The sequence below is a fragment of the Xenia sp. Carnegie-2017 genome, unplaced genomic scaffold, assembly GCF_021976095.1.
Source record: "Xenia sp. Carnegie-2017 unplaced genomic scaffold, XeniaSp_v1 HiC_scaffold_1, whole genome shotgun sequence".
Taxonomy (NCBI): Eukaryota; Metazoa; Cnidaria; class Anthozoa; order Malacalcyonacea; family Xeniidae; genus Xenia; species Xenia sp. Carnegie-2017.
Genome location: NW_025813402.1, coordinates 7,592,786 through 7,608,835, shown reverse-complemented (window position 1 = coordinate 7,608,835; position 16,050 = coordinate 7,592,786). Strand labels below are relative to the sequence as shown.

The 16,050-nt window shown below is 36.8% G+C and overlaps 1 protein-coding gene across 2 annotated transcripts; it reads left to right on the top strand.

Annotated features, from left to right (window-relative positions):
* Nucleotides 1-268: 268 nt before the first annotated feature.
* Nucleotides 269-15,758, top strand: LOC124434099 (zinc finger FYVE domain-containing protein 16-like). Of its 2 annotated transcripts, none has more exons than XM_046983985.1 (19): nucleotides 269-1,369; nucleotides 2,021-2,114; nucleotides 2,463-5,257; nucleotides 6,664-6,763; nucleotides 7,023-7,121; nucleotides 7,593-7,850; nucleotides 7,986-8,039; nucleotides 8,132-8,197; nucleotides 8,531-8,604; nucleotides 8,837-8,927; nucleotides 9,540-9,637; nucleotides 9,795-9,921; nucleotides 10,666-10,748; nucleotides 11,307-11,411; nucleotides 11,761-11,908; nucleotides 12,388-12,468; nucleotides 12,976-13,141; nucleotides 14,273-14,546; nucleotides 15,133-15,758. In XM_046983985.1, exons 2-19 carry the CDS (start codon nucleotides 2,039-2,041, stop codon nucleotides 15,292-15,294), a joined length of 4,857 nt encoding a protein of 1,618 aa, XP_046839941.1. In that variant the 5' UTR covers nucleotides 269-1,369; nucleotides 2,021-2,038; the 3' UTR covers nucleotides 15,295-15,758. The 2 variants fall into 2 exon arrangements, with proteins under 2 accessions (XP_046839941.1, XP_046839933.1); XM_046983977.1 differs by having other exon boundaries at nucleotides 11,761-11,917.
* Nucleotides 15,759-16,050: the final 292 nt, after the last annotated feature.

Here is a 16,050-nt window from a genome sequence, read left to right as displayed (position 1 = left end):
GTTTTATCGTTTTACTGAGTTACCCAACTTTTGCATGAAAAAAGCAACCTGGCTTTTGTTTTCAAAATTATGTGTATTGACTTCTCATGCTGTGCCCTGATGAAAGAAGCGGAGATAAGTGTGAACAAAAAAGTGCAGAATGAATGAATTGTCTTGTGTATGCCTAACGTCAGTCAGCAGTCGCTTGTATTGAAATAATGGGGGCAAGAATCTCGGTGATTGCGCCTCTTGAAAGAGTGACATTCAAACATTGCAATGGTGCCAAAATTGATACGATAATTTACGGGTATTGACAAAAAGCCCGATTGGTTAAATTTCTCATATTGTTTTCGTTCGCGATCGGTCTTATGTTTTCATAAGTTGACAGTCAAAAGCATCCCCGCAAACATCCATTTTCATGCGAATGAGAAGAACGTAACTAGAAACTTGTTAGGCCTTTCTTTGTTAAGATCGCTGGATTTAGTAGAGGTAATAACGTATTTCATTCATAACCTATGCATCACCTGGCTCACATTGGTGAGTGGTGAGTGAAAGAAAAGGCAGAAAACGAATGACTTATGAATGACATTTTTTCTTTTGAGTCTTACAACAAATCATGAATAAAATTGGTGTAGATTTACATAGCATGAAAATAGATACGCGTTCCGTATCTATTTTCATATTCCCCATTTCATTTTTCAGAGCCACTGAGCCAGCCTCTCGTAGCTCGCTCTTCATGTTCAGAGAAACATTGTTCATGTCTGTCAGTCACGGAGTCACCCCTTTCATGAACTTCTGTCCGCGTGTTATTCTTGTGTTTGTGTTTTTGCTATTGTACCTGCTCAGTATGATGCATGATGAAATATGTTAGAAAGGAATTTGTACTCGATATGACAGACATGAAGGTGAATGGCATAAATCTACAGCCATGAACAGTTGTCGTGCCAAGTGTCAAAATAGTAAATATGGAAATCGCAATAAAAAATTTATGCATGACTGAGATTAAGCAATAACAATATATTTGAGAAACGAACGAGCATTTCATCATACACAATCAATTATAAATAACGATCTTTCATTTTGACGTTGTTTGACACATGTTTGTCATTTTGATAGATGGAAACGATTCAATTATTTAAATATTCTTTAAATGCTAATGTGCATAACAAACAAGAACAAATAGAGTTTGATCTTCAAAGATTTGATTTTATTGAGTTTTAATTGATTGAAATATTTTTATTTCTTTCTCTCTGGTTTAAGTAGCTCTTTCATTTTGGATTGTTTCCACTGAAAAGCGAATTATAAAAAGACATAACATCAATATGAAACGATAAAGCCATCAAGTATTTAGACGTTCTAAGTGAAATTTAAGAGAGATATTGGTAAAAAGGTAAAAACATGTAATTGAATTATATGACTTAAAATATTTGTTTTATTTAATTGATGCTTGTTGAAGAGGTTGCGGATTCTTTGTCTAAAGAAGAGTTTATTATAATTTTGCTTTTTCATATGTTTCATTATCCGTCTGTCTATTATCATGATAAGTTTAGTAGCATTAATAACATTTCGCTTTTGTACTTTGGATTTTGGATCTTAGCTATGACGCAATGGATGTAAACATCTCCGTATATTTATCATTTTTTTTGACAAGTTATAAATGTAAAATTTAAACAGAAAACTTTATAAGATTGACCAGAATTCTGATGTCCTTTATGGCAGCTGGTTGATATTTTCAGCTTATTTAATATTACTATAATTAGTATGTGTGCGTACTTTGTTTCAGTGTATTGGACTCTGACTTAACTGACTTGTCATTTTAAAACTATTATCATGAGATCAGTAGTTATTGGTCTTTAATACATTCCAAATCGTCCGAAATTTACAGTTAATTTATGGACAGAAATTTACGATTGTTTCTGGATACTTTCTTGCTTATTTATTTTTCATTATTTTATATAATTTGTTTGAAGTAGTAAACTCATGCATTGCCTTTTCACATGATCACAGACATCACTTAATCTCATCATTGTTGATCATTTAGATTGGCTTCAAGTTCGAGATGAGTGATACATTTGTTCCTGTCGACCTGGACAAATTACTAGATGATTTTGAACAACAAGATGCCCAATCTCATGGTAAATATGTAATATTTTGCATCTGATGGTGACTTAATGCATGTTGAGATTTTGGCTCAAATAAATGAAGATTTTGGCTTAATCATAAATTTACATTATTGACATTTGTTTACTTATTGTTTTGTACTTTCTGCACACAATGAAAATCATCGCATTTTAATTGCCATTTTAATGAAAATTTTTGCAATAACTTTTTAGAAAGATCAGTTTTGATGCAATAAATTGATTCTTTTAGGATGTGTTTGTTGCTTTTTTTTTGTAAATTGACACAATTATATTTAAACACATGCAAAATACACTTTTCCTTGTGTTCTTATTCAAATTCATATTGTTTTATTCTGAAATTAGAGTCACTCATATCTCATACATCAGAAAACACACATGCTCCATGTTCCAATGGCACAATTACATCAGAGTCAAGCTTGTCTTTGCCAAAAACAGTTCAATGCAAGGCGTTTGCTGGTCCTAAGATGCTCAGTGAAGATCATGCACGGAATTTTGAAGTGACAAATGTTACTTCTTTGGTTTCTAATAAAAATATTGATGTACAGTTTGGAAATGTTGATGCTGACAAATTCAGTTTTAAGAATATGAATGAGCATAGCAAACTGAAGGCTAAATGTTCTGTGGCCGAACTGTCTGAGGCTGAACCTTCTGAGGCTAAAACTTCAATCGATGACCTTGTGGACTTAACTTGTGAAACTGTCTCATCAAAGCCGGCCTTTTCAAAAACCTGTTACACTGTCTCATCAACGCCAGCTTTTTCAAATGGAATAGACCTTTTGGGACCAATGGACTCAGTCACTGAAACTCTATCGGATGTTGCAATTTTAATACCCAATCGAAGATCTTCTCCCACTAATCTGCAACATTTGGAAGCAAGGCCTTCAAATAAACCATCTGACTTGCAAAAAGATATTTCATTGATATCCATTGATGCTCCTTTTGCTAATGGTGGAACCACGTCACATCCAATTAATGTTCTTGCTGCCTCTGATGATATGCAGACGGAATGTAAAGGATTTGATGAAAAATATGGAGAGTCTTTGTCAATCAAAAAAAGTCAAATTACTGCTCCTAGTAGTGCATCCAATGAAAACTCTGTAAATAATTATCTTAAATCAGCTGCTGCAGCTGCTGTGAATGTAACTAAACCAGGGGAGTCTTCAGTGATAGATAAGAACTCTATGGCTTCAACTCATGTTGCTACTGAAATAAAGAATTTTGATGGAAGTAAAATTGTTGATGCTAGTTCATCCAATCAAAACTCTGTAGATACTTCTTTTGAATCAGCCGATGCAAATGCTATCAATGTAACTAAACCAGAGGAATCTTCAAAGATGGATGGGAACTCACTGGCTTCTATTCATTATACCACAGAAATGAGGGCTGGCACTAGTAAATCAAACAAAAACTCCACAAAAACTTCTTCTGAATCAGCTTTTGCAAATGTTATGAATGTAACTAAACCAGAGGAATCTTCAAAGATGGATGGGAACTCACTGGCTTCTATTCATGTTACCACAGAAATGAGGGCTGGCACTAGTAAATCAAACAAAAACTCTGTAGATACTTCTTCTGAATCAGCTGTTGCAAATGTTATGAATGTAACTAAACCAGAGGAATCTTCAAAGATGGATGGTAACTCACTGGCTTCTATTCATGGTACTACAGAAATGAGGGCTAGCACTAGTAAATCAAACAAAAACTCTACAAAAACTTCTTCTGAATCAGCTGTTGCAAATGTTATGAATATAACTAAGCCAGAGGAATCTTCTAAGATGGATGGGAACTCACTGGCTTCTATTCATGGTACCACAGAAATGAGGGCTGGCACTAGTAAATCAAACAAAAACTCTGTAGATACTTCTTCTGAATCAGCTGTTGCAAATGTTATGAATGTAACTAAACCAGAGGAATCTTCAAAGATGGATGGTAACTCACTGGCTTCTATTCATGGTACCACAGAAATGAGGGCTGGCACTAGTAAATCAAACAAAAACTCTGTAGATACTTCTTCTGAATCAGCTGTTGCAAATGTTATGAATGTAACTAAACCAGAGGAATCTTCAAAGAGGGATGGTAACTCACTGGCTTCTATTCATGTTACTACAGAAATGAGGGCTAGCACTAGTAAATCAAACAAAAAATCTGTAGATACTTCTTCTGAATCAGCTGTTGCAAATGTTATGAATGTAACTAAACCAGAGGAATCTTCAAAGATGGATGGGAACTCACTGGCTTCTATTCATGTTACTACAGAAATGAGGGCTAGCACTAGTAAATCAAACAAAAACTCTGTAGATACTTCTTCTGAATCAGCTGTTGCAAATGTTATCAAAGTAATTAAGCCAGACGAATCTTCAAAAATGGATAGGAACTCATTGGCTTTGACTCGTGTTGCCACAGAAATGAAGGCTGGCACTAGTGTGTCAAATAAAAACTCCGTAGTTACCTCTTTTGAATCATCTGTTGCAGATGCAGGTGAAACCGAACATGAAAAATTTTCACTATTGGATAGGAGTTCATCAGTTTCAACTCATGGTATTACAGAAATCAAAGCTTTTGACGAAAGCAATTTGGATAACATTGATGATCAGCCATCAAATGATGTATTATTTGGAATCAGCGAAGACACTGCCATACTTTCCGGGCAAAACGTGAGTTTTGAAGGGGAGAACACAAATACTGTCTTAGAACAACCAGTGATACATGTTGTATCGAAAATGGATGCTTCGAGTAATCCTCGAGAGGGTCCGTCCTCTCATCCTTTCACCCAAGATCATTCTGCAGATCATACGGAGTCTGTTGAATATCCTGCAAATGAAGCGCAGCTCGAAAACTGTGCAAGTCTTAGTAAACGTAATGATAATATCGTGGAGGAAAGTGATATAATTCAAAGTACCGCGGAAGCGACAAACTTCCTAAATAGCGAGGCCAATCAATCTGTTAATCAATATACAGATCAAGATGGAATAGCAGGCATCTCAGAACCCCATGTTCAAACTGATTTTGAGCACCTGTTTGAGTTTGCCCTCACCGCTCCCACGTGGATGCTTGATAGTGACGTGAGCAGTTGTATGAACTGTCAATGTAAATTTACTGTAGTAAAACGACGTCATCATTGTCGAGCATGTGGAAAGGTGGGATTTTACTTCCTATGCCATATCTTTATGATTCATGTTGTTTTTATATATGACAGATTTATGGGTGAAGAGGAGAAGGTTAATAGGTTTATGTGTGTGATAAATCATGAAAAGTAAGTTTATGGGCAATTCAAGTGAAACTGGTACCATTTTTCTATAATCACATTCAAATAAGTGGTTCGTAGTTTTACAAATATAGAATTTTTTCTCCGCAGTTACTCCGAAACGTTGTTCTAGTCAGGGGCGAAACTAGAACGCTAATTGGGGGGTGGGGAGCCCCAATTAGAATGCATATATTCAGCTCTGCCCTGCTGACTTCTTTTGAAATTAACATAGCAAACAAAAGAAATCAGCATTACAGAGCTGAATGTATGAATATATACCCCCCTCCCCAATTAACGTTCTACTTTTGCCCCTGTTTCTAGTTGTAGCAAAGGCGCGAATCCAGTTAAAGCTCGGGGAGTCCTTAGTTCTACGTTCACGGATCGACTGTATAGCAAAGAGCGTATCCGGGAAAAGCTAGTGGGAGGCTCTACGTTCAGGGACAGACTGTATAACAAAGCTGCGCATCCAGGAAAAGCTGGGGGGAGGCTCTACGTTGAGGGACCGACTGTATAACAAAGCTGCGCATCCAGGAAAAGCTGAGGGGAAGCTCTATGTTCAGGGACCGACTGTATAACAAAGCTGCATATCCGGGAAAAGCTGGGGGGAGGCTCTACGTTCAGGGACCGACTGTATAACAAAGCTGCGCATCCAGCAAAAGCTGGGGGGAGGCTCTACGTTCAGGGACCGACTGTATAACAAAGCTGCGCATCCAGGAAAAGCTGGGGGGAGGCTCTACGTTCAGGGACCGACTGTATAACAAAGCTGCGCATCCAGGAAAAGCTGGGGAGGCTCTACGTTCAGGACTGACGGTATAACAAAGCTGCGCATCCAGGAAAAGCTGGGGGGAGGCTCTACGTTCAGGGACCGACTGTATAACAAAGCTGCGCATCCAGGAAAAGCTGGGGGGAGGCTCTACGTTCAAGGACTGACGGTATAACAAAGCTGCGCATCCAGGAAAAGCTGGGGGGAGGCTCAACGTTCAGGGACCGACTGTATAACAAAGCTGCGCATCCAGGAAAAGCTGGGGAGGCTCTACGTTCAAGGACTGACTTTAGTAGTGTCTTTTGAAAGAAAAACCAACAATTTATGCGAAGCAACTTATTTTCTGCTCTATCACTACTTTTATACATGTTTCACAAAAGCTGGGGCTGTCAGCCTGTCACACTTCCCCTCACTCCCTTGATGTGCACCTCTGCATGTTACCGTAATTTTACGTGTTTATTGACGTAATTGTTTTGTTTGATTTCTCGACAGTATATCGTATATTGTAAAATATATATTAAACATTATTTTTTTAGATATATTGTTCATCGTGTTGCAACTTGAAATTTAGTCTTCCATACATGGACAACAAACTTGCTCGAGTTTGTCAAACATGTGCCAATATTCTTTTGCGAAGTAAGTTTAGGGCCATCACGAATTTTTTACGCAACGTTATGTAAACATCATGACATAGCTGCTTTTTGCAATGGCGAGTTTACAATCAAATCCTGTTCAGAGGAGTATACAAACTTCAAATCGAAGTAGTATTTCTCCATTTCAGACTAACAAATAAATACCTTTTCTTCTTTTTCACATCCAGTTTGGCTTTAAATGTGTGGCTCATAATTTAGTTGTGAATCTGTTTCATTGACCTTTCTCTTCCATTTCCTTCTAGAGCAAGCTATGCTCTTGGATGAAAACAATTTTATTCCTGACAATCAAGTCCCAGGATTGTACCTCGACTCTAACGCTGGTGATGAACCTGCAGCTTCCGGTATGTACGTAAGCTCACAATTATTTAAAATGGAGAACTCCATGCATCACACACAATAGTGGCAACTTTAGATAGTTTTATGAGATTTTTTTGTTTGTAGCAAAGTCCTGTTATTTTTTTTTATTTTGACAAGAATTTTTTTGGTGGTAGAGGTTATGAAGGTAAAAATAAGTATCCAGCACTGCTTATGGCAATTTAATTCGCCAGCTCAAATAGTCGAGCTATGCATCTGTTGTCTCTACTTTACTTTACTTGTAGCGATGATATTTGCTTGTTAAAATTAGAGCGCTATTACAATAATCAAACTGATGGCAAATTTCTTAAAAACGATGCCATCAACATTACTGAAGTAATATTTTTCTATTTATTTCTATTTTGAAAGAAATTAGGATTTTACTTGAGGGTAGCTATGTACATGCCAAAGATGCGACAGTGAAAATTAAGCCTAAATGCAATTCATTTGAAATTCAGCTGCAGAGACATCGGATATTGAGCATTCAATAATACCCCGTACTGAAGAACCTCCTGATTATAACGCTACAGAAATGTTTCCAACAAACGCAATCACTGGAGCCCAATCACCTGTCCAAAACGCAGACGCTCCAACTGAATCGGAAATGCTTCCGACCCGGCTTAGATCACCCATGTCCTCTGGTGCATCTAGAGCTGATGTTTCACCTTTTAGCTCCTCTGTATCTTTACCGCCTTTATTACGGAAGACTGATCAAGGTATTGCGATGGAATTCGGGAATTTTTTTGTAGTTTGGTCCTGTTTTTGTTGTTTTTAATGGGGTACTTTCCTAAGGGACCCGGATCTTTTTCTAGTTAGCTTCATTAATGTTTCGATTATTTATGTAATTATAGGTTTTGTTGTGGAGGATTCTCCAAATCACGAAGAGCTTCTGTATCTATTGAAGAGTTAGTAGTGTCTTGACCCTTGGGCCATTTGAATATGAATTTGACTCTTAGTCTTGAATATCTCCCTAATTTGGGGTGTGTTTTTGTTCTAGAGCGCAAAGAAACCGTTGCGTTTCTTTTAAACAAACACTTGGTCGTGCGAATCAAAATCGTTAAGTGTAAGTGAAATTATAACAGGTTGAAATATCTTGTGACAAAAATATTTTGTGTGTTACGTATTTTCCTGGTCTTCAATCGTTTTTCACATGATCCTTTCTTGCTATCTAATGAAATTTTATCTAATTTTAATCTAATTTTATCAATGAAATTTCGGTCCTGTGATAGTGAATGGCTGTATGCGATCACTTGATGTTAATTAGAATTTTCACCAACCATGCGTCGTTGGCCTGATCGTATAAATACATATGTTATTTACTGACATGGAGGTCCGTAAATCAGTTGGAATCCGCCAATCAGATTTAAGCTTTAGTGTTTTATATATTGTTATTTAGTGAACTCTAGCGTCAAGAGGAAATGTTGGTGCTTTAGTACAGAAGGAATGCAGGCTGCGGATCAAGAAGATATGGTAACATGAACTAGTTGCATCTTTCATAAGGGAAATCTTTATTTCAATTATAGGAATCGATCAAACACGTTGTGGTTTTAACTTTTCATTTGCGTAAAAAGTCATCGCACGATTTTCGTGATCAAAAAAACATTTTTGGCCATTCGTTTCGGTGCAAGTAAAATGGAAAACTGGTTTGAAAGCATTCATGTTATTTTTTCATTATGGTACACTTTTCTTACTTGAAATGTAGGTTATTCTTTTGGAATGTCTCCCAAAAGAGTCATCCATACCTCAAGATCTACTTACACACTTCAACACGGCATTCAGATATGCCAAACAAGGTTCGTTTTCGACAAACATTCTGCGATTAAGACACAAAAGATTTGAACTGTGTTTGCACAGGCTTATGCAAACCGAAGAAACCTTTCGGAGAACTCGTGAGCAGAACAGTGCAAGTCCGAGGCCGAAGGTCTAGGGTTCTCATGAACACCATCGAGGTTTGCAATTTACCTAAGCCAGTGCAAACATAAAAACATTTTTTATATCTTTTTTAAAATGACAATAAAGCGAAGCAGATCAATATAAAACGATTGTTTTGATTTTTCTTAAGCAAATTCTCTTTTATTGGTTTAATTGGTTGAGCTCAGATCGGTTGGCACAGGCTGACGCAGACTCAGCTGTAGACCAATCAGCAAACGCGTTTTGTTGTTTTTATTTTATAGAATGCTAAATGAAAGCATAGCATTTGTATGCTTATCAAATTAAACATATATAAGTTGTTCAATTAAACTATAAAAACATTGATGGCAAAAAAAAATGAAATCGTCACTTGTTGTAAATATTACATCAATGATAGGATATGTCATGCATTCTTTGTTAATTAATTGGTTTGATTTATCAATCATAATCTCTATACTGTCTGAATAACCTCATCTTTACTTGTATTAACCTAGGTCACAGAGTCACTGATCTCGGCTATACTATATTTGGGCAACCCTTTTTGGGCTCATTACGTAATGCAGGATTTGTTTATGTCAAATCTTCTTTTCAGGTGCGCTAGTGAACGTATCACTTCTGTTTCACTGTTCTTCTTACTTTCAATGCATGTAAAATAATCACCCTGACTTGTTTTAGTGAACTTTTGTTGATTTTATAAACTCCGTGTAGTTGTAAAAAAAGGTGACGTATATTTTTGTAATTTTTTGTAGTGCCTGGACAATTTAATTCTGCCATCAGGTCCTCATATTTTTGGCATTCTTATTCAACGAGATGAGGTTTCATGGGTTCAGTTATTTCCCATCAGATTAATCCTTCGTCTTGGTGCGGAGTACAAAGGTAAGTAAACCTGTTTCATTTACATTTACGTGCCATCCCATGGTGTGTCGTTCATATTGATGAAATATAACTGGATGGATTACATTTCAACAAAAGTTTTAAGATGCCGTTCTACGGCATGTTTTACACATTTCATGTACGACATTTAACATGCAATATTAAAATGTGTTTTCCAGTTTTTCTGCGTGATTTTTAAGATATGATGTTAAGTCATGTTTTAAGCGTTTTATGCACGACTTTTAAGATGCAGCGTTAAAGCATGTAATGCTCGCACATTTCATGCGCAACTTTTGATATGCGGTGTTAAAGCGTATTTTACACGTTTCATGCACGGCTTGAGAAAAGGTTTATTGAATTTCACCTGCAAAACCCAGACCTTGACACATGGCAGTAAAATTTATTCTGATGCCATATCTCATGGCGATACATACGTATACCCATACCATGTTGATATTATGGATTTGAGTTTAATGGTAAAATTTTGCCAGTCATCCAAATATATATTTTCCCATTGTTCATTACGTTCATAAAAATGCTAGTGTACTGGTTTTTTTATTTTTCTGATAGTTTTTCCATCTTTTTAAATGACAAACACGAGTCTTAATAGTTTTTTCTAATTACAATGCTCGAAAAGGATCACGGACTAATGTATGCGCCGCCATTGTAAGATAATTGCACACTGCAATCCAATGTAAGCAGTTGTTGAAAACTATAATTATATTTTCTATTGAATGTGTAATGTAGAATATCCTTGTCCTTTATGGAGTGTGAGAAATCGAGATCCCTTATTTGGTGATGTTGGTCATACAATTATGAATCTCCTTGCTGTAAGTTCTCTTTTATTTTAAGCACGTTTCCTTCTGAATTATTAGGCAGTTTTTGATTTAGAAAATCAATGTACCTTTTATGAAAGTGTGTGCAAAACATCTTTAACTCTACAGCTTAACTTTTTAGACTTCATTGATTGAGGGCGAGTCAGTTTTATTTTACTGTAAGTGCGTGGAACTGGGCACTAATTTAGTTTTGTACCCTACATCTGTTAAAGATCTCGTCTCATTTTGTCTTAAAGACATGCGCCATCACAATGTGTGCAATTTAATAATGGAGTCTATGTGGACAAGCTTGCTTAAAACAATTAAGAAATGGTTACATGAGCCTTGATAATCGGAAAAGGAAGATTCAGCTTTAGATGAGCACCGCAAACTGTGAAGGAAAATATTCAAGTAGACATGCCATTGTTCATATGACGTTATCAAGTGAAGAGTCGAATTATTGCATTGACTGCATTCTCCACAAAGATTTCGCACATCTAACGATATCTCAGAAATTAGATGTCTGTCATACTAGTAAAGAGTTTAAGCAATGTTTCTTTTTCGCACACTTAGGATTTTAAAAATTTCCAATACACATTACCGCGAGTAACGGGGACGCATGTTCATCTGGAAAGTCAGAAGGTTGTTATTCAGTTGCCGCAAAATCGTTATGACGAGGTATGTTTCGAATCTTTGTGATGGGTGTATTTCTGATGTATGCATTTGAGGCATCTCGTAATGGTGTTTGCTGACCGCAAATGCGGCGGGTGGAAGGCGGAGGGGAATCGCATTTATGTGTTTTGCAAAATGATGGGATATTGAAATTACATATAAGAACAGTTTAATTTCTAAAGGACTCCTCTTTTGATACACCCTGTCTATAAAAACCTAAGATAACCATCTGAAATTGTTAAGACATTAGTAAATAATTTAGCTTTCCTTGAATAGTTTGAATTATTTGTGCGTTTCATCTGTGTTTGGGCAAAATACTGCTTGTTATATGCGGTAATATTCGTGATTTGTTTAGGTTTTAAAGGTTGTAAATGCGGCAGACGAGTATGTCATGGCTTTTGAAGCTACATTTAGCAACGTTGCCGACTCTTATCTTGTGTGCATTCAGGATGGTCCTAATTATAAAACTCAGTCCATCAACTTGGAAGATCGTCAACAAAATGGTACGACATGTAGGCATCATTTTCTTTTTAATTTATTTTACATGCATGAATTACGCAATCTTTGATGTAGGCGATATTGTGTCGAATCCACAACGTTTGAATGGTTGTCACGGAAACAGTAAATTTCCCCATTATTTAGAGTTTGTTGTTCACTTCCTTTCAAAAGTTTTTCAGAAATAAGAAGCCAACAGACAGTTGCCACGCCAGCCCGAACTAAAGCTCCTACAATGCAAAATTTTCATCAAAATTATTACACATTTCTAGAAAATTAATTTCATTCATTGATTTTTCGAGTGAATGAAAAGAAAAACACTTGCATTTAGGAGTACGTATAGTGCGTGATGGCTTCGCTACGTGCAACGCTGATTGCTTCAGTGTTGCACGTAGCTTTGGTTTCGTGTTTACGTTAGTGTTGAACGATCACATTGCTATGTACATATGCTATGTACAAAAACTAATGTTGCTTTGTTCAACAATAGTCACGGGTGCCAGTTTTGTTGTCTTTAATGGAGCTCTAAAGAGCAACAACGATATTCGTGCCAAAGTCAGTATTGTTGAAGGTAAATTTCAAGCTTTTATTATACGCCTTATTTTTATGGTGTCGCTATAGTTCAACCGGAGAAAACTTACAAACAGAAGGACAAATAAAAACAATTCCTCCCCCTGAATAATTTTTCTTCAGAATCTTCCTTTCATCACTTTGAATTTATCCAATGAGGCCATTACTTCTGCTTCCTGCTCTGATTGCGGAGTAGCAAATCACTGGCGTGTGAAGATTGCACTTTGTACATCGCTGGAGATGACCTTTTGAACGCTGGATTTCTGTTGCTCTGCAATGCAATTTCTGTGACAATGACGTACACTTCATCTACCTATAGATGATGTTTTTTGACACAGAAATTATTTCACATTTGATATTTCTGTACGTTGTAAGCATTTATCGCCTATGGATCTCACTTTACATTGACGGTTTTATACAATAATGCCGATGTAACATGAGGAAACCTTCGAAGTTTCTGAATGCTTTCGAGATGGGTTTTTGATTAAATATAATACATGTTATTCAGATGGGGTCATGATCCAAATGGTGAAACAACTCATCGAGGATATGCGACGTGCAATATTACAGACGAGTGACTTCACAATATACACGAGATCAGTGAACTCAGACAACCCTGGAATCAAGGTAGTCGAGTTACAGTGGGTTTCCAAAAGAGCTCATGAAAGACAAAGGTAAGAGATATTGATAATTATTGTGAGGAGGCTGGAAGGAGATCGTTGAGTGCGTGTTGCATCTACTCAAGAATTTGAACTGCTCGGAAATTCTGCGCAGAATGCCAAAACTTGTGTTTGCATGTTGACATGTAATAGATTGTTATCATTTGGGCTCAGTGGGCTGTGGCAGTAACATGTCATAACACAGGCGAAAATCCACCTTTTTTTATTGGAAATCAAGACGCCTATCACGCTTACTCGAGAATAAAGATTGGTTATATGTGCATTTCAATTATAATAGTAGCAAATTAGCACAATGAAACTCACGGCAATGCAATCTCACATGTGGCAATATTTGTAAAGATTGTAACTCATGTTTACAGTGACAACAGTGACAACTTCGTGTCAGTCACGCGTGATTTTTGCAACCACGCGACAATACAGCAAAATCCAAATCTTAAACTCGAGCTTTCCCTTGGTAGCCCGAGCAAAAACCTAGCTGAACGAGCAGTTGTATGACAATAAAATTTTATTATAAACAAATTAAATAATTTTGATAATTGCTCTAGTGCTATGAGAAAGAAATTGTATTGATTGAAGCTTAATTCGAGTCTCTGTGTTTGGAAAGTGTTGTTTGCTAACTAAACTTGGCTGAACTGATGCAAAAGCAATACAACCCGTGAACTTTGCAAAGGCCCGCCGAACGCTATAACCTCGAAACTGGTCTAGCAGTTTATATTCGAATGCGTATGGTGAAATGATTTGAGATATATTCGTGTTAAATGGTTTAATGCTAAGTTTTATTTGTTCCCAAGTTGTCTCCCTGATTTCAAAGTTTTGTTAGTTGTTTGAAGTAGAGTTATGTCACACGTTAGCTGCCCAGTAAACACGCACATTCAATGTTTCATAGATTACGCGAGTCCTATTGAAAGTATCGTTATTTGTTTGATAGAAAGCTAGGTCACACGTTAGTTACACAAATTCAACACTCATGCTGGTTGTTCGACAGCATTATAAATACTTATAAAAGTTAGTCGTTTGAAATAGAGTAATATCACACGTTACGTACATATTCTTACATATTTTTATTGTTTTTTGCTGTAAAACTCGTTAGCTACATCTTCATCACGCATGATCATTGTTCCATAGCATTATAAGTCCCGTTGACGGTATCGTTCTTGGCTCTACATCGGATATAAAGATAAACACACACTTCGACTTTTCCACGCCCAATATCTTCAGACTTCGCTGGACTGAGCTATTTTTTGGCGAAAGAACATCCTGTAACATCACCGTCGAGTTTAAAGAGGTTACTGCAGATATTGCAAAAGCTTGCTCCTCAGCTTTGCAACCATACCTTGCTGATCTCTATCGCATGGGGAAACATCGCATCGGGTTACGTGTTAATCTTGGACCAGATACGGTAAGAGCGGGTTGAAATTCTTTCATTTAATCAGTGGGGTAGCCAGCCCGCACATTTTGGTCCTGCTATGCAAATTTTAGATCATTAACATTATTCATTTCTTTAGAAATCTGTTGTTTTTACAGTGAGTGAACACAGAATAATTAACATGGCAGGACCAAATAATCAACACAGAATAATTAACATAGGGGAACCAAATTTTCGGGCTGGCTACGCCATTGCATTTAATCCTGTCTAGAAAAATTTCCATTTTACCATACGTACATAAAATGCAGGGCTGGATTTCCCTGGACTGTAGTGCTGTAGAGGGGTTCCCAACCCTTGAGATTTGTAGTCAATGGAGCACACTTTCTGAAAATTTCAACCAATCATGGTATAACTATGAAAGGAAAAGAAAATTAGCCAAAAGGATTAAACTATACACGGAAACATCCACGAAGTATCCACCGAAATATAGTGTATGTTAAATCACCTAACCCTCAAAGTTATCCTGAATCCCATCCTTGCATAAATGGGTTACTATATTCTTTCTCTAGTCTGCGCTATCACAATATGTTTAACTGTTAGTTAACCTATAAATTTAAAGGTTGGTTACATGATTGGTTCCCAAGGTTCGCCTTTAGATAAAGAAATGTCGACAGACTTGGACAACGAACTAATACCAGCCATTCATAATGCCGTTAATCCGTCAAGCAATTCTCCGTCCTCGATGGAGTTCCTGTTCAGTGTCGTTGAAATGCTAAGCTAGGTGAACGAGAGAAGTGGATGAACCATGGCGTCCCTGTCATTTCAAGGATGGTGACAACGTCTGTTTGATATGTGTTTATTCATGAACAGCATTTAAATTGTAACAGCAGTATGTTCACAATTACCAAAAATACAAACAAATAACCATTCGTGATTTTATGATCGTCGAGCTCTTTCAAAAGATCATCGCCGTAACTACAATACTTTAGCAGATACAATCTGGATACATGTATATTTATGTGTATAATGTCAATGGATTCATGTGTTATAAGTGTGTAATATCGGGGGGTGCATGTTTATTTTTGTGTATTTATGTGTATAATTTTGTTAGACTGCTCCTTGTCAGAAAAACTTGTGAACACTCTTCTCTTCTATAGTTTCTTGTTGTAGGTGTATAAAACACTTTTTGTAACCAGTCACCTCTTGTTCATTCCCAAGCGTAAAATTATAATCAGTAGGCAATAACATTCATCTAATACCTTTATTGGCAGAAACACACCCTTCCCCCCCCCTCAAAAAAAAATATGGGGGCTCTTCGTTCTCGAACCAACTTTTGCAGTGCATTGATTGTTTAAATAATTACACAATTTTAGTTGAACCTATTTTTTTCGTCGTCCATCAGTTTCTGGAACGACTTTCTGTTCATATATCATAAAAGCTTGAGGTGTCACTATTTACAACACCCCTGCTTCGTATTCCCCTTTTTATTGGTGAGCCTCACCCCTGCTTCGGGTTCCCCTGTTTATTGGTGTCCCAC

Coding starts and splice junctions, on each gene's coding strand:
- LOC124434099 (XM_046983977.1), top strand. CDS start 2,039: ATGAGTGATACATTTGTTCCTGTCGACCTGGACAAATTACTAGATGAT. Junction 7,122..7,592: donor TGATGAACCTGCAGCTTCCG/GTATGTACGTAA, acceptor TTTGAAATTCAG/CTGCAGAGACATCGGATATT. Junction 8,198..8,530: donor GCGAATCAAAATCGTTAAGT/GTAAGTGAAATT, acceptor ATTGTTATTTAG/TGAACTCTAGCGTCAAGAGG.